The 17,692-nt window shown below is 51.5% G+C and overlaps 2 protein-coding genes across 2 annotated transcripts; one reads left to right on the plus strand and one right to left on the minus strand.

Annotated features, from left to right (window-relative positions):
- The first annotated feature begins 42 nt into the window (after positions 1–42).
- Positions 43–2,773, plus strand: LOC111071161 (centrobin). The gene is made up of 4 exons (XM_022362331.2): positions 43–1,439; positions 1,504–1,665; positions 1,724–2,061; positions 2,127–2,773. Exons 1-4 carry the CDS (start codon positions 237–239, stop codon positions 2,524–2,526), a joined length of 2,103 nt encoding a protein of 700 aa, XP_022218023.2. The 5' UTR covers positions 43–236; the 3' UTR covers positions 2,527–2,773.
- LOC111071158 (lysosomal-trafficking regulator) lies at positions 2,669–16,537 on the minus strand. Its single transcript, XM_022362328.2, is given in 19 exon segments — positions 2,669–3,178; positions 3,241–3,729; positions 3,792–4,684; positions 4,746–5,246; positions 5,308–6,061; positions 6,114–6,247; positions 6,309–7,043; positions 7,104–7,274; positions 7,339–8,922; positions 8,985–9,968; positions 10,034–10,476; positions 10,541–11,329; positions 12,068–13,853; positions 13,855–14,703; positions 14,767–14,877; positions 14,957–15,131; positions 15,198–15,274; positions 15,353–15,636; positions 16,350–16,537. Coding segments are annotated over 18 exon segments (10,731 nt in total). The 5' UTR covers positions 15,488–15,636; positions 16,350–16,537; the 3' UTR covers positions 2,669–3,057.
- Positions 16,538–17,692: the final 1,155 nt, after the last annotated feature.

A 17,692-nucleotide genomic window follows, 5' to 3' on the forward strand; every position in this document is an offset into this window, starting at 1 on the left:
ACATTTTACAGGCCCCCTTTATATAGTTTATAAACAGATGGAGACTGTTTGGCTATAATTTAATGGGTTTGGTATCTCCGATTCCTGAGAATACCAAAAATACCAAAATGCACTTATCGAAACCACTATCGTCACCTCCATTGTTTACGCGTCGCCATACCAACAACAAAAATTGCATCTGCCGCAGGTCGTCAGGGATTGGGAGCATCTGGAGCTGGTTGGAGAATGTTTAAGGCATGAGTGATACCGATACGGACGACACCGATCTGTTGTTGCTGGTACCGCCCAACTACTACACCCAGACCGCCGAGCGTTTGCTGCACGAAGTCAAGATGAACGCAGCAGCAGCAGCCGATGCACTTGTCATGCCACCACCGCCAGTGCCCACGACAGCAGCGTATCAATTCCTTCCGCCCAGTAAGAAATCGGAACTGAATCAGATAAACGCACGCCTGCAGAACATTGGGCTGGATGGCGACGATACTGGACATTTTGATGTGCCCTCCGATATTTCCACAATCTCCACAAACACTGTAAGGACTACGGCGGGTACCAGGCTGCAGAAAGAGTTCCATGGCGTGGTGCATTCCACGCCCAAGGGTGGATCGGTGGAGCCGCCAAGTCGTCGTCATGGGGAGGATAACATTCTGCTGGAGATTGACCATTACCTGGATGAAAACAATACGAATCGCTGGCAGCAACCGCACCACCACCATCATCATCATCACAGTGATGAGCACCTGCGAAATGTCCGTGTCGTGCATGACGGCCATCCGGCAGCCACTTCCTTGCCCAGCATTCGTATGACATCAACATCGGCATCCATTGATGCGGCTAAATGCCCCCGCGGCAGCCTTAGTGACAGCCACAACAAACTCATCAGCTTGAGTGATCTCTGGGGCAAGAGCAGCATGGCGGGCACAGTCGTCGCCAACAACATGCCCAATCCTCTACTGTGCAGCCCCTCGCTGAAGGAGGAGCAGCTGCGTCGTCAGCATCTGGAGAAAACTGTGCAAACGCTACAATCCCAGCTGCTGGAGTATCAGCAGCGCATCTCAGTGGCCATGGAGGTGGATCGCAGCAAAGATGAAGCCCTAAACGGGGCCCAGCAAGCCGCATCGGGTCTCAACTTTGAGGTGCAACAACTCCGAGACGTTCTCCACAGGCTGGAGGCGGAAAGGTGTGACTCTCAAGGCAAATTGGAAGCTCTGCAGCATGAGCTGGCTCAGGCAGTCGGCTTGGCCACCAAGTTCCAAGAGAAGAACAAGAAGATGGAGGCAGATCTGGACAGGCATCAGCAAGAGGCCAAAGACTGGGATGAGAAGTTGGAGCAACTGGAAATGCAACTGCATGGCAGCAAGCGAGCCGAGGAGCTGTCCCATGGTGAGCTCAACAAACTGAGGGATAAATTCGCCAAAGTCGACTATCAGCAGGAGAAGGTACATAATTCTGGCAAAGAAACCACCAAAGCAAAAGTCTTAATTGGGCATTTTATTTGTTTAGCTAAAGGCACAGATTCAAGAGCTGGAAACGGACAATACCACGCTGAGGCATCAGAAGGAAATGCTACAAGAGTATCATCAAAAGCAGAAGTCCCGAGCCGATTCTTTGGAAACACAACGAAAATCAATGCAAGAGACGCTGGCCAATCTAACAGAAGTCGAGGTATAAAGTTCTTCCTTCTGTTTGATCAACCAACAAATAATATTTGATTCTTTTACAGACGAACCTTAAGAAAAAGCTGGAGATACAACAGAAATCCCTGAAGCAACACTACCAGCAGCAAATGGAGAATGTGGTGGCCAAAAAAATGCAGGAATTTCAGAATCAACTGGACAAATCCGAGGAGAATCTAAAGAGTGAGGCACGCGACCGAGAGCGCCTGATAGCAGAGCGTGCCGTGAAGCAGCTGGAAATGATCAACGAGAAGAACAACCAAGAGCTGAATCTCATTCAGGAGAAGCACGACGAGGAGGTGGAACTGTATCGCCTGCAGCTGGCCAATGCCTCCAAGAAGATCGATGAACTGGATCTCAAGCTCAGTGTCTACAAGAACAAGCGGTAGACATAAACGACATAAAACAATATCTGGTATTTATCTATAAACCTTTTGCTTTCCATTCCAGTGCTGACATTGCGGAGAAGCTGCATGGTGTTATGGAGGCCCAGTGGCAGCAGGCCTTAGCCATTCTCACCTCACCCACACAGAATGCCCTAATGCCCGCCAGTGACACGGACAGCGAGTCCCCCGAGCTGAATAATGCCCGTCTCTATCCGGAAACTCCAAGGACAAGCAAATCCCAGCGCAGCAACAATACAGAGAAGAACAATTTGGATTCGGTGGGGAAGAGGGATCCACCCTCGCCCATGGACAAACTGGCGGCATATATTGAGCTGCTGCTTAGCAAGTCGCCCAGTGATTTTGACAAGCTCGACGAGATTCTGGCCCTAACCGCCAAAAAGGGCGCCAAACCAAGCAAACGCAATGGATGTGGCAGCAACAAGGCACCGCCCTGGAAGTGCTGACACCAGGCGATGTCTGGCAGGATCAAATTTGTATTTGTAATTTATAGTCTGATCAGCATTTATACATCTCTGTATAGCCGCATCGAAGTGAATCATAATTGTATATGTTTTGTACTTAAACGTGAAAGTAAATTGATTAGTTTTTGGCAAAATATTATATGTATAGTTTATTTGATAATATCAACAATTTGAAGGCAGCGCAGGCATCAGTATGCGGCACAAAGAGAATGAAAACAAACAAAAAAAGTATAATGTCTGTGTGTTGTGTAAATTATAAAAGTTTTGGTACAAAAAATGTATTTTACAGCTCTATGAGACCCTTATACTCGTATATTATATATGCCTAAGAATCTTAAGTGTTTTTTTTGATATATTGTATAGACTTTGATGGGAGCACAAGCGAAAGTTGACATTCGATCATGGAATCCCTCAAAATGTCCTTTGATTCAGCAGCTTTTTCAGTATTTTATGTGTCGTCGTGTCATTGATATGCTTCTGGGTGTTTCATCTGTTTTTTTGTTTTTTCTTTTCTTATTTGTAAACAATTTGTGGAAATTTGGGAGCATTGCCGTAGAGACCCTCGGATTGCCACACCTGAATGTGGGACTCTCGTGTCAGCACCACCAAATGCTGATGCGTCGAGTAGCTAATGCTGCAAGAGACGAGTAAATTCAGAGCCTGTATTCCTGTATTTTTCTTGGGCAACAAACTTACCTTCGTATGGGCGAAGTGCCCGTGGTTAGTTCACTCACGAAACTGAGGTTCCAACTCGACCAGAAACGCACAAAGCCGCCTTCCACAGCGGTGGCAATCACATTGACGCCAACTCCCTCCTTGATGTACGAGTAACAGACGGCCAGGATGCGATCCTCGTGTACCAGATGCTGCACATACCGGGCATTGACCGAGTGCAGGCGTAGTATGGACTTGCCATTGGGATTGACGTTCACATTGACAAAGTCATCCAGGTTCTCCTCCGTCACCTCGAAGCATTCGTCGGCTATTGCCAGAGAATTGGTTCTCCCCGCAGCTGCCTGCGGCTGTGCATCAGCATTGCCTGTGGTCGCCTGCTGCTGCTGCTGCTGCTGCTGGGGCAGCGTATGCACGGTGACAATGTCGCCCAGCGTAGGACTAATGGCCACATGCGTGATGGGCGACTGATGGATCTCCGCCGGGCGGGCAATCGTGCGAACATAGCTCCAACTGAAAAAAGAGACGCATGGTTAACGAGCGTGGCTAAAGGAGACTTTTGGGGATGTGGCTACTCATTGAGGTCCCAGATGACAGCAATGCCATCGCGTCCTGCAGTCACAGCAATCTTAAACTCCACGGACAGGGCTATGCAGGTGATCTCATCCGTGTGCCGCACCAGCAGGGTGGGTCCCAGCCAGGTCAAGTCGGCCCCGTCCCTCTGCATGGCTTCGCTGCTCGAGGAATTGCTCGCAGAGTTCACCGATGACGCCGAATGAGTTGCATGCAGGCCACCACTCGCCTCCTCTGCTCCAACCAAACCCATGCCCTTGTTGGTCATCTTGCGGAACGCTGAGTTGTACGACAGGCTAAAGCCTCGCGCATAGCTCTGCCGACTCTTGGCCGTGGCCCGCTGCTGGGTGTCCAATCCGCCGGCGCACTTGTACACACTCACCCGCCCGGACTTGTGGCCAAACCAGAGCTGATTGGAGTTCACATCGCAGCCGCAGGCGGTGATGTCATCGAAGGTTCCATTGTGCAGCAGATTCTTGGGCTTCGCTTGGGGTTTATTGAGCGGCTGAATCCTCACAATGCGATCGTCGTAGCCCCAAGAGATTACGTTGTATGTGTCCGGTTCGGCGCCCTGCATCACAGCCGCCCGTCCCGTCAAGGCGTACACCACATTCGTGTTGCTGAAGCTCACCAAATGCTCGGTGCCGGGTATCTTGTGTATGTTCGCCCAGGAGGGAGGTTTCAGCTGGGGCGAGCCCACATAGACGCCCCAACGCAGACCCCGCACAGTGGACACAATGGGCTTGTCCACCAGCGAATAGTCCAGCGTTTTGGTCGATGGATGCGCGGCCTTGAAGAGCTGCCGTGGCATCTGGCCATAGGTCTTTACCATTGTCTTGACCGCCTCCCTTTCGATGGGGTCACTGATCTCCGAGTCCAGGAACACGGCGTAGGTCTGGGAATATAGAAATTGTTTGAGTACAGTGCAGCTGTGGCATTTTCTATCCCCCACTCACCGCCGGATGAAAGACATTGATGGCCTCCACGGCACTTTCGCCGCTCTGCTTGTGGCCATAGATCAAGTCAATCCAATGATGCAGCTGGTTCCTCACCAGCTCCGATTCCAGCGCCTGCCGATGTATCAGCACAAAGAGTCTAGAGTCCCGCTGGCACCAAGGTGGCAGCGAAACATCCTCCACCCGTTCGCCATTCTGTCGACAGCCAAAATTGAAACGCTCAAAGTTCTCGAACATCTCCGGCAGGCAAAAAAACTCTGGTATGAGCTCCTTCACATCCGTGGGACTGTCACGGCTGGCCAGTAGCCAGGTGGTGTTCAGTGCGTGAAATGTGCGATCCGGCAGATCGAAATCGTTGTCCTGATAGCGCAGAAAGTAGCTGGTGAAGGGCGGCACACGCACTAGGAAATGGAGCACTGTTCCAGAGTTGGAATAATGGGAACTGTAGTGATACGGCTTGAGGATCAGGGATCCCATGGTGGTGTTCGTGCTGTCAATGTACTGAAAAATATCCATAATTATATTAAAACCCTTAGCAGTGCAACCCACTGCTGATCCTCACTGTGTAATTGCTGATATAATGCTTTTCGTTCTCCTCCAGCTGAACGGCAATGGGTCGTTCCAGGCGTCGAAAGTTCTGCGTCTCTCGTAGATCCAATATCTCCGAGCTGTAGTTGGCCAGTACCCAGGGAAAGACCGGATACTGCATGAGATCGTTGTAGGTACGTCCGGCAATTTGATTGAGGGTCATCAGATATTCCCAGTTGGTGAGCAGCCCCTCGCGCCACTGCTGCGTGATGGCCAGCACTTTTGTTTGATCGGGCGTGGCCACTATTTTATCACAGAATACATCGCGCATTATCTTCCAGTCGTCGGCATTCTGCAGCGAGAAGAACAGCGACTTGTTGGTGTCCAGCAGGATCTCGAAGGCGGTCTCCTGGTGCTGGTACCGCTTCAGCCAGATCTCTGTTATGTTCGCAATATCACAGTTCACATTGAAGTAACGACAGCGGTACGTGGCCAGGAAATATAACTTCAGATCGGTGATGATGATCTCCCCCTCGATCTCACCATCCACGGGCAGAAATTTCGCCGCAAAGTTGTACAGAATTTGAGAGTTTAGCGATATGTTTAGCTGCTGGTCATAGCTGGCTATCAGATAGTCCAGCGGTCGCACATAGTTCTCTGAATCCTCGCGCTGTCCCTGCCCCGGCCGATACTCGTTCATGAAAAAGCGTCGATCAATGTCCAAATGGCAGCGACGCAGTCGGGTGTGCACACGAAATGGTCCCTCCGTGTCGTCCAGCTCCCAAGAACTGCAAAGAAGAGTACCAATAACATTTGCATTGTGCCATTGTCTTAGTTTACCATTCTGTTCGCTCTGCACAGTGCCAGGGTGCTCCTTCGTGCGTCATCCGACGTATAATCTCCAGCCATTTGGTGTAGGTATAAGTGTCATCGTAGTCCTTCATGTGGCACATGAGCAGCTTGCGTTCAGCATTCTTTAAGCGAACCAAAACCATGATAATTCGACTGTAGGGAGTTCCCCGATTAAATACTCACCTGCAACTCCACCATGCGCCTGGTGGTCACCATTGAGGACTCTACGCAATGCTGCACCAGCGGCTCAAACCGATAGACGGTCTTCTCCAGCAGCGTCTTATGCTTGGCCGCCATATTGCTGCGGCTCTGATCGAGACGTTCCAATTCGTGGACCAAATTCCATGAGGAATCGTTCTCCTTGATGCCCAGGGCATCGCACAATCGCTGCAGGTTGTCGATGGGCTCCTCCATATCCTCCAGCAGCGAGAGCCAAAGCAGCGCCTTGATCATCTTGCCATCGCAGATAATGGCCCGCTGGAACTCGTCCTGCTGCGACCTCCACAGCGCATCCACAATGTAGGAGCGCAGATCACGCGGACGCGACGGCTGCAGACCCCAGGCAATGAAGTTGTTGCACCGCTGATTGCTCGAAATGCCGTAGGAGACGAGCAGCTGGAACAGGGCCAACTCCGGAGAGCTGGCCACGTAGCATGTGGAGCCCGTCGTCTGGCTCTGTCCCATGCCAACGGTGAAGAACTGACTGCACCGATCGATGAGCAGCTCCACGCGAGTCCTTAGCTCTGTGTGGCTGAGCGGGCAGTCCGCCTGAGCGGGTATTTTGAAGCTATTCGGCTCAAACAACTTGGTCAGCCACTCCAGCTGCAGTTGGGCTTGAGCCGTGCGAAAGCTGCGTACGATCTGCTGTGGCTGCTTGTCCTGGTAGAAGGCCAACAGATTGAGTATGTCCCACAGGAGCTATCGACAGGGCATCAATGGTTTTAAACGATTTCATTGAATAATGCTGCGGTTACCTACATTTATCTGTCCCACAGAGCGCAGGGCCCGATCGCCTATATGCACCAGCAAATCCACAATGGACTCATCCGCATTGGGCGGACCCAAACGCAGCGAGTAGATCCTGTACAAGGCCTTGACCGAGCACTGAAGCAGTCCAGCCTCAATCAGACACAGCTGGTCATCGGGATTCTATTCAAACAGAGGGATTATCATCAGGATTACAAAGGATATTCCACTGGCAAGCCCAATTCACCTGCAAATACAGACGCTGCAGAGCTTTAAACACTTTCTGCGGCTCTGTGCCCGTGGCTATGGCCAGCAGTGACTGCAATCCAAAGCGCTGGCGTATCCTCAAGGGGCTCTCACAACTCAATAGATCCGTGAGGCTGCCATGCACACCGCTTATCCATGCCAGACACGCCTCAAACATGGATATGTCGCACGAATGGATGGTCAACTGATTGGCCAAATGCAGGGGATACAGCAGCTTCGAGGCAGCGGCCAGTTCTCCATTGCCCAAACGTTTGGTCAGCACATGCAGCAGCTGGATGATGGCCTGGCGAACGGCACAGCTGCGTTGATTGGCCAGCACCAGGAGCAGCTCCAGCTTCACATAGTGGCGCAGCACCTCATCCACCGCGGAGTCGGGCAGCAGACAGAGAAAGTCCTTGAGCAGGATGAGCAGACGCTGCTGCAGTCGAATGATTCCTGGCTGGCCGTAGAAATCCGTCTTGCGATTGGGCAGCGCCGACATCTGTCCCGAGCTGGGCGTACTATGGCCCGATGGCTGCCAGATCTTGCCCAGATGCGTATGCGGATGTATGCGCCGTCGGGCAATCTTCAGGGGACTCCGCTTGGGGCTGTGTGTGGTGCTCGTTGGATGCCGCCGCTTGAACTTGATGCGCCAACGACTCGCCTCCACGGGACTGAGGAGCCGCAGGGCGGACTTATTGAGATTCGAGCAGTCGGCCATGTGATCCAGCTGCTCCTCGAACTCATTGACGGCCCGCCGATAGTCGGATCCGCTGGCATGCAGGCGACGCAATCTCCTGATCCGCTCCGCTCGCTCCGGCTCAAGCTCTGGGGGCGCCGGGACGTGCAGTTGCCGCCGCAGCGATGTGGTAACGCGACTCAGATTGGCTGCCACCAGCGAGCGCTCCTTGGCCGGCTGCTGCGACGTGAGCAGAAAGAAAAAGTGCCCACGATCGTGGGTCACATAGCACTCGCTGGGCTTGTGCAGCAACAGCAGCAGCTTCATGATCTCATCGAGCAGCGAGGATGCGGGCGGCGAGCCGGCAAACACCGCCAGTATCTGGACAAAGCATTCGGCGGCATAGGGCGAGATCTGCACCGGACTGGGTGACTCTATCACATAGACCTTGCACAGATTGAGCAGGGCCCCCAGCAATCCGGACTTTTGCAGCTGCTCCATGTTGAAGTCCCGCTGCGGATGCTTGTCCCGCGTGAGGGCCAAAGTGCAGCGGAAGAGCATGTCCAGCACATCCGAGTGGGTGGCCCCCGACCGATGCCAGTCCGAGTAGCGCTGCAGCACGGCCAGCACGAGTCGTGGATACACCAGAGTGGCCATCGTGTTGTCATTGACATGCAGGGAGTCGCCCTTCCGGCTGATCAGCGTCTGGGAGCAGGCATTGTTCATGATGCTACGCAGCAGCTGCACATCCTTGCAGCATTTCTCCGACTTGATCACGTACCCAATGAGTGCCAGGTAATCCTGTCGATGGAACTCCGTGTAAAGCTGTGCATCCGAGTGGGCCACCTGCAGCAGCAGATCCAAAGCCAGGGCCTGCGTATTGGCGTTTCCACTCAGCTCCACAACCTGCAAAAAACGAACGGGGATTAATTACAGAAAGGACGAAGATACGGCAGCGCCAGCCTTACCCGAGCAAACAGATACAGCAGCGTGGACAATCCGCCACTTAGAGACGTGGCCGATTGCAGTGTTTGCGGCTGGTGCTGCAGCAGTTCGCCGTAGAGCATGTGTCCATGTGGCTGGCCATAGCAGGCCATGTCCAGCTCTTGGCTGGCATCGTAGCTCATCACCAGATCCGGCTGCTGGGCGGTGTAGACCAGAACTCTGGCCTGCCGCAGCTGTCGCATGCAATCCGCATGCAGTCCGAAATTCGAGGACGAGAGCTTGCCAAGATTCAAATGGCCATAGTTGGGCTTCCAGTTGGCCACCTGGCACTGCGTAAACTCCGTAAAGTCCGGCCCCATGGCCGTCAGATTGAGCATGAGTGTGGGCTCGACCAGACGGCGCCTGAAGAGGATCAGGTTGGACACGGCATAGCGTGGCAGAGACCCATCTAGGGTGGACCTCGAGGAGGAGCTGCTGCTGGGACTCCGCGCTGGCTGTCCCTCGCCCAGGGCCAGCATTTGGAACGTGTGCAGGCGCGTTACCTGCCGCAGATTGGGGAACGGCAGCTGCATGGTGTGCTGCTCGAGCCCATCCAGATATATGGAGATCTCCAGGGAGTCCGCCTGCTGCTGCAGCCCCAGCACCAGATTCATCCACTTGTGCCGTGGCAGACGCAGATGCTGCAACTGCACAGAGGCGCCCTCGTAGTAGCCGCCCGAGCAGTCTGCGGACGCCGCCTGATGCCCATTGAGCAGGTGCATCTGGCCAAAGCTGTTGAGCAGAGCCAGCTTTGTTTGCTTGAGGGCTTGACGGATTGTGCCCCCATTCGCCTGGGTGTTGGCAGAGACCACAGACGCCGTCTCTGCGGAGGCCTCCATGGGCTCCTCCACGCGCACTGGCGACAGCTGCTCACTGGGACGCACCAGCTCGAAGACAAGCTGCATATTGTGGCTGATGTACACGCTGACCATGGCCTGGCTGCTGCCCAGAGAGAGCAGGTGCAGCTTCTGGAATGGGAATCACAGTGGATGGGTTAGCGCGCAGATCCGGACAAAAGGTAAGCCCATCTTACGGTTAGATCCTCGCCCGAGTAGCGCGTCTCGTCGTCGTTGAACTGCATGGAGCTGCGATGTATTTGCTGGCCCCTCAGCTCCAGCCACAGCGACAGCGTCAGGCCCTCCGGCTGCCAGAGGCGAGTCTGCGTCACGGGAAAGATGCACGCGGCCCGTGTGAACAGAGTGCTTGTCTGGCACTGCTGATGCTGCAGACGCACACGCTCGATCTGCTCGCTGATCAGCGGCTCCGAGGTGATCACAATCTTGCCATCGGTGGTGATGGGAAACTCCAGCTCCATCGAGGGCTGCGCCTTGCGCAGTGTGCCCGCGCAGATGTGGTGCATGTGTCGCATCAGCAGGTCCACCGGCGGCTGCCTGGAGGTCAGTATGGAGTAGTAGCAATGCAGCACCTCAGGTGTATTCAAATGCGTTATCAATTCCAGTATAGATTGCTGCAGTTCTGTGGGGAGACAAAAGGTATCCAATGCATCAGATCGTTTTAGATGGAAATGGCATCCACTTACCCCTCAGTCTGGGATCACTGCAGCTTAGGATGGGCGCGAATCCCTTGAGCAGGCACAGCGGTCCTCCCAGATAGTCACGAATGACAAACAACCGATTGGCCAACTGGATGAGGCTCTCTGTCCAGCCATTGGGCTGCCGCATGCACAGCAGGGAGAGCTCCGCGAGCATCTGGACCACCAATTGACTCAACCCCTGATGCATTATGTGAGAGCGGTACCGGGAGGATGGCTGAAACGGAGTCCACGACTCATTAGCCGCCATTCCTGCCCCACCATTCAGCTCACACTCGGATTCACTGAGATCCGCTATCTCGCCATCCGCCTCGTAGCCCTCGTCGGCCGTCAGATAGAACTCGTGCTCGTGCTCGTTCTCGCTCAGCTCCAGCTCGCTGTCGGCGGCACAGCTGAGGGAGGCTCGCGTGGAGAAGTAATCCGCATCGCCCACATTGATCTCACTCGAGTTGGGTCGCCGTCTGGGCGTGGGGGGCGTGGCCAGCGCATTCTTGGCCGGCAGCTTAACCGTTTGCAATCGGGGCAGCTCCACGCTGCCACTGTTGAAGGAGCGGGCACGTGGCCGCGGAGGCTGATTGGAGTCCGCCGATGGGCTTCTAACAACGCCCGCCGGTTCGTTGTGGTTGCTCGACAGTTCGGCAATCTTTAGGAGCGTTTGCAGTGTCTGAATCACAGCATTATCCCGGGCATGCTGCTCCCCGTGCTCGGACCAATTCTCGGAGGCATTGCTCAGGATGATGGCCTTCAACTTGCGCAGGTGCTTCTGCATTTTCTCCACTGTAAAAGAGAGGAGGAGACAGATTGTTGGCGTGGATTAGTTGTGTGATAATTGATGTAGATAACGCCGCTTATCTGCCGCTTTCAACTAGAGCAAGTCGTCTGCCCTGGACGAGCGCTAAAGCAAAAGTGTTTCGGTCTCTTGGCTCTATGGTTCTAAGGAATGTATTCCAATCTGTCTCTGTTTCTGTATCTGTATCTGTCGCCGTATCTGTTGTCTGTCTGTCTGTCGATGTTGTAACCGTGTGTACATAGAGAGAAATTCAATCTGCCAGCAGCAGTAGTAGCTGCAGCAGCAGCAGCAGATAGATGCTTGTAAGTGCCGCGGATTATGCGAGACAGAGACTGACTCTTTAACTAACTAGCGGACTGGACTGACTGGCTGGCTTATAATTAACTCTCAGCCGCAACCACAAGGCCCCGTTATTAGACCGCACGATTCGAGGTGAATGTGTGTGTGTGTGTGTGTGTGTGCGTGTGTGGTGCTGCCTTGTTCTTGCCATCGCCCCATGGTCCCGCACTTTTAGGGCTTCCCTCAAGCACTCGACTGTCAACTGGCAACGCGATTGTCACTATATACTAGTGGCAAAAGCATTAGCCGCGGAATGTGTTACGGAACAGACAGACACCTCTCCCCGCCAACGAGCAACAGATGCCCTTTCCTTCTCTTGCCTCCAGGAAACACTTCACCCAGTTGCGGGCTTTACTTATCCAAGCGTACAATCGTTAAGCACACACCTTCCTCGTTCTGGAAACCCTTGATGCATATGGCCATCGTTGCCTCAAAGAGTTTGAGCAGGAGTTTCTTGCATTCCCCGTTGGGTTCGTACAGGCAATACAGATCCGCTTCAATGTTGAGATTTTCCTGTGAGTCGCAACTTCCAGCGGAGCTGCCGTTGCCGCCTCCACTCCCGCCAAACAGAGAGCCCACAATGTTGAATAGCTTGTGGATTAGACCATTTGCAGCTATTGATTCTTCTGTCTGTGAGGACCGGATCAATCCCTGGTCGTGGCTGTGTATATCAAAGAGAACAATGCTCTCGTCCAGCTCGCTGGCTTGCTGCAAGTGTTGCAGGAACGAGGGTGTGGCCCGCGTTGATTCACGCGTGTAATTATCGATCACTGAGGCATAGTCCAGCGAAGACTCCGCATAGTCCGAACTGGCAGCCGTCGTCGTCGATACTGACAGAGCACTAATGCCGAGCGGCGGCAGCTGGTAGACATGTGAAACGAGCGTTTCCAATGAACTTGAACCGCAGACACCGATGCCGTTGCCCCCCTGGACAGTAGTGGGTGTGACTGTGGGCGTGGCTGCGGTTGATGCCGCTACAATTGCGGTTTTGGGAAGCATCAGGAAGCAGCCGAGGGCATTGTGGTTCAGCTTGAGTATGTCGAAAATGTTTTTATCGCCACGCCGCAGCTTCGTCTCCTGCAGCTGCTGCGGCTGCTCCTCCGATGTGAGCTGCTCCAGCACATCCTCATCCTCGTTGTCCAGCATTTCCACGGGTATCGAATAGATTTTGGCAAACTCATTGTAGAACAATTGGCTCGTCTTCAGCAGCTCAAAGTTCAGCGTCCATTGCAGGGCCGTTATGTAGAGTATATCCACGGGCTTGTGTCCCGCCAGTTGTGGCCGAGGATCGGTGGACTCATCCAGCCAGAATTTGCCGCACGATTGCTTGGAGCACTTCTGGAGGAGAGCCTGAAACAGCTGCGAGGCACGATCGCTGCTATTTAGCTGCAGTTGGATCAGTCTTCGACTGAGGGTGACCTGCTCCGCGCTATTTTCACCCAGGAAAGCGATATTGTCGATGCCCACTTTGATGAGATCGCAAACGCCACGCTGGAGTTCGGGTATGGCCAACAGATCCTGCATATAGCGTATGTTCTCCTCGTTGTAGAAGGCCTTCACCAGCCGAATGTCACTCAGGTACATCACAAATATGCTCAGGCACTCGTGCAGCGCCCGATAGTTGTCCAGTTTGCTGGGTATCTGCTTGTCCTCACTCTCGCCTCGCTCTTTGTACTGGCGGAAGATGGGGAGAGCCACCTCTGCCAGAATGCCCGCGGCCAAGTCGTAGGACAGAAGGTAGGCAATGTGCTTCAAGTGTTTGAGAAACAGCAGCATCGATGGTGTGTTCAGCAGTCGTTTGTAGTTCTCCTTGTAGATGTTGAGCAATTCCAGATGGAAGCCCGGCGATTTGAGCTTCTCCTCGCAGCTGGGACAACCCTGGGGCGCACGCTTCACAAAGATTGTGTGCAGCACATTGTAGTGAAGGAATTTATAGGCGCATTTTTGATATGTGCTCGACAGCCGAGTGGCCAGCTGCAGGCAGGTGTCATAATTCCTGGCATTGTAGTGGCAGCAGCAGCTCCCAGTGCGCAGCAGACTCCTAACGCTATGCTCTTGCAGTTCGGAGTCCAGGGACGGTAGCAGCTGGTAGAGCTTACCTTGAAAGTAACAACTCAGGGAGCTGTTGCCCAGGCAATGCAATTGACTGCTGCGCTGTCGCTTGTGGCGGCTGCTGCTGCTGCTGCTTGGTCAGCGCCGTGGAGGTGCTGCTCTCCATCAGGCATTGCTGGTGCTGCTCCTGCCTCGATAGGTTGTCCGTCAGACGCAGCAGCATCTTGTAGATATGCAAAAAGATGGACGTCGTTTTGGCTGCTGCCTCTTGCAGCACATTAAAGCAGGCATCAAAGTTTCGCACATCGATTTGATTGAGCTCTCTGACCCCATTGTCAACGAGATTGTGCAGTGTGCCAAACATAATGAAGAGCACGCCATGCGCCAGCATGGGGCTTCTTTGATTGGCCCTCAGGGCATACAGCAGCTGGCTGAAGTTGCTGTTAAAGTCGTGGACATTCGGCTGCTGCTGCTCGTGGACGTAGAAGTTGTTTACGCAATGGGCAATCAGTTGAAGCAGCTCGAATTTGATTATCTCATCGTTGTCATGGGGGGAGCAGCCGTCGTTGTCTTCAAGCTCTGAGCTGGCGGCGGCGCACAGATGACCGAGTGCAAAATTGTGCACCGTGACACTCAGCTGCGACTCTTGCTCCGCGTCCACGCAGCGTGTCAGCAATTGGATGAGCAGCAACGCCAGTTCATCGCTGCTTTTCGAGGCCCTTTTGAAGTCCTCAATGTTTGTGATTATTTCACTGGATATGTGATTCCATAATTGACATTTCTGTGGCAGCTGCTGCTGCTGCTGCTGGCGGCGAGCCGCTGCCTTTTTGCTCTGTGAATTGAGGTAGAAGCTGCTAATGAACTGAGCCATACCGGTGAGCGGCTGCAGCGGCTGATTGGTGGCACTCCATTTGCAATTGGGAAACAGATTGATGCACAGCTGACAGAGGCTCTTCTGTGAAGCAATATGCTGCAGGAAAAAGAGCGATTAAATTAGCATAAATATAATGTATATATTCTGTCTCCCACTTGCCTTGATATCCACGCGCAATAAGAAGGCCAGCAAGTGATGACCCAACTTATCGGTGAGAAATGTACGCAAGGCGAGAATCTTATTACAATCGCTGGGTGTGCTGAGTATAAGCTGGGAGAAAGTGAGCAACAATTAAGGTCGCAATTGATAGAGGAACACCATCGATAGTGGCTATCGCTGCGAAACGAACCTGCGCTAGATTATGCTGCTTACGCAGCTGCTTGATGCACTTGTCCTGCTGCTCTGGCTCTGTCTCAGGCTCTTGGTCTGGGCTGCTACCCTTCGAGCGCTTGGCTTCGCTGATGATTTGATAGACCTGCTCTAGGAGATAGGAGCAAAGCTCCTCAGGCATTAGGTTAAAGTGGCTGCAAAGATATATATATATGTCTTGAGAGGGGACTACAAAGAGAGATGGCAGCACTCTTATGTACCTATTGAGCCAGGCTTCTTCCAGCGTCCGATCATCTAGGAACTGAAAGTTGTACAGCAACAGCCAGAGCCAGTGGTCCTGTCATTGAAGTGAAGTGAAAAAAAGCGATAAGAAGAATATTCCATGCTCTTCGCATATCAATGGAGGAGTACAAACCTTGACACTCGCCTCTTCGTGCTCTGCAGCATGTAGATAATGGCTCCAGAGTCTGATCAATGTATCCAGCAGCAACTGGCGGTGTTCCTTCTCCTGTGCCAGCTGCTGCTGCTGTTCCAGCTCCTCCTCGGCCATGGTAAATCACAGATAATGGCAAACGTGCCTCCCAACTGGCAGCTGACAAGTTCTCTCCGCTTCACCAAATCCTCGTGCATCGGGCAACGTTGTGGACGCACTGAGCGTTGAGACCAAACTGAACGTAGGCGATCGAAGGAGAACGCCAGCTGTAATGCAATTATTAAAGCGAATCATTAAGCAAGTAGAATCTGTGTCTTCTGTATGCGTGTGCCATAGGAGGAAAAAGAAGCGACGATGCGTGATTATTTGCCCAGAGGCGGCCAGGCCGAGCCAGGCCGGTGATGCTGATAATTTGGAGTGGAAACTTTAGTTGTTTAGCTGCTGCTGCTGCTGCTGCTGCAGGAAAACTATTAAGATTGCTATTTATAGAGCGGGGCAGCAGCATTGCAGTGGCATTGCATTATGTTGCTAAGCCGGCAAAAGATAGTTGCTTGTGTTGGTTGTGGGGAGGGGGGGCAGGGCAACTGGTGGGTGGGTGCAACGGCTCTGCCGCTCTAATGATTCTGCTTCTGGTGCTGCTGCAGCTACAACCGAGTAAACAGCTGGCAATGATGCGTGTCTGTAACGGCCACTGGTTGCGGCGATAAGGGGCAAACTACAAGCAGTAGGAGACCGCATCAATGCAAGCTCAAATCACTTGATTGATTTCTGCACGAGAGAAGGTTTTCCCCGCTGTGATCCATTCATTCCACTGGCGTTATCGCCACAAAAATATACAGTGGGGTCACAGCCAAAGAGAGGTTCCATTTCTCTACTGCGCAGAACCGAATTATGCCTCTCCTCTCCGCTAGTCATCAAATATGAATGGAGTGCATCTAGTATATGGAAAGCACATAAAAAATTAATTTTCGTAGCTCACCAGAAAACGAAACGAAAAGGAAATAATAGCAACGCAACAGCAAGAACAAGCAATATTAGATCGCCATTTTAGTTGGTTTGTTTCTTGTGTGTGTCTCCCCTTTGACTATATATCTTCTTGGCGCCCCGCGAGTACGTTTGTTATTGTTTAAACAATTTTGTTGTTTTTATGTTGTTGTTTCTGAATGTACGACCAGCTGACCCTCAAAAATATACGTAAATATACCAAAAAATTTAAGTAATGAGTGAGTGGAACGAACTTAACCCACATAAACCTCCTCTACTTTAAAACAGGTGAACAACGCCAAAAATAATATTGTTTGTAAACTCCCCTATAAGTTTCATCTATCCTATTTACTGACAACAAAAAATAACACGATATCTTTCACCTGAACTGCGTTAAAATTTCAAATTACACTACTCGACAAAATCGAACTTTTTTTTTCCTCAAGGATCCAAACCGACTTTTTCTGATAGATATGGGGCTTTAAATTTTTTTTAAAGAATTATGGTTTTTTTTCTATGGCAGAACTTTTTTTTGAAAAATTTTTGAAGTCTTGTATTTTTTTTTAAAGCTTTTTTCAGAGGTAGCGCTTGTTTTTTTCACATAACTCTAGTATCTTACGTCTGGTTGTAAAGAACTTTGCTATCGCTACCTATCGCTAACTATCGAAAAAAGCTTTAAAAAAAAACCAGTTTTCAAAAAATTTTTAAAAAAAAATTCTGCCATAGAAAAAAAAAATATCATCAAACCATTTCTAAGCCCCAAATCTCTAATAAAAAGTTGGTTTTGTTCCTTGAGGAAAAACGTGTTGACCAGTGTTATTCGTGTGTGTAAGTATTAACTGGTCGACAATGGGCTAATCGGGATCTGACCACGATCAGAAGTCATATTTCTCGATTTTGATGTTCTGTTCAATATTACTAACTAACTAGGACCCTCAGCACTGAACATATTATTTTACAAGATTGGTGAATTCATTTTCCACAAGACCGGCTTCTTTAAAAAAGTCCCCAAAATTTGCGACCTTTATAAAACGTTAAAAAACCCAGGATTGCCAGTTAATACATACATTTATTTTTGACAAATTTAACAACCTCTCCTTATTGATTCAAAACGTTACAATAAAAAGTTTTAATGCATGAATTCCCTTTTAAAAACACTTATTGAACCTGAAAAATGTTACCAAGCGTGTAGGGATAGCCTTTAGATTTAACACAGCGAAGTTCCGACAATAGGCGCGTAGCTGAGTCGCGACATTTTTTTAGCTTCTCAGGATCCATGCAATCGAATATGTTAATTTCATTAGTCAAATATAATTCAAGTCTGCCAGAGTGTAGATG

This window comes from Drosophila obscura, unplaced genomic scaffold (genome assembly GCF_018151105.1).
Source record: "Drosophila obscura isolate BZ-5 IFL unplaced genomic scaffold, ASM1815110v1 contig_1, whole genome shotgun sequence".
Lineage (NCBI taxonomy): Eukaryota > Metazoa > Arthropoda > Insecta > Diptera > Drosophilidae > Drosophila > Drosophila obscura.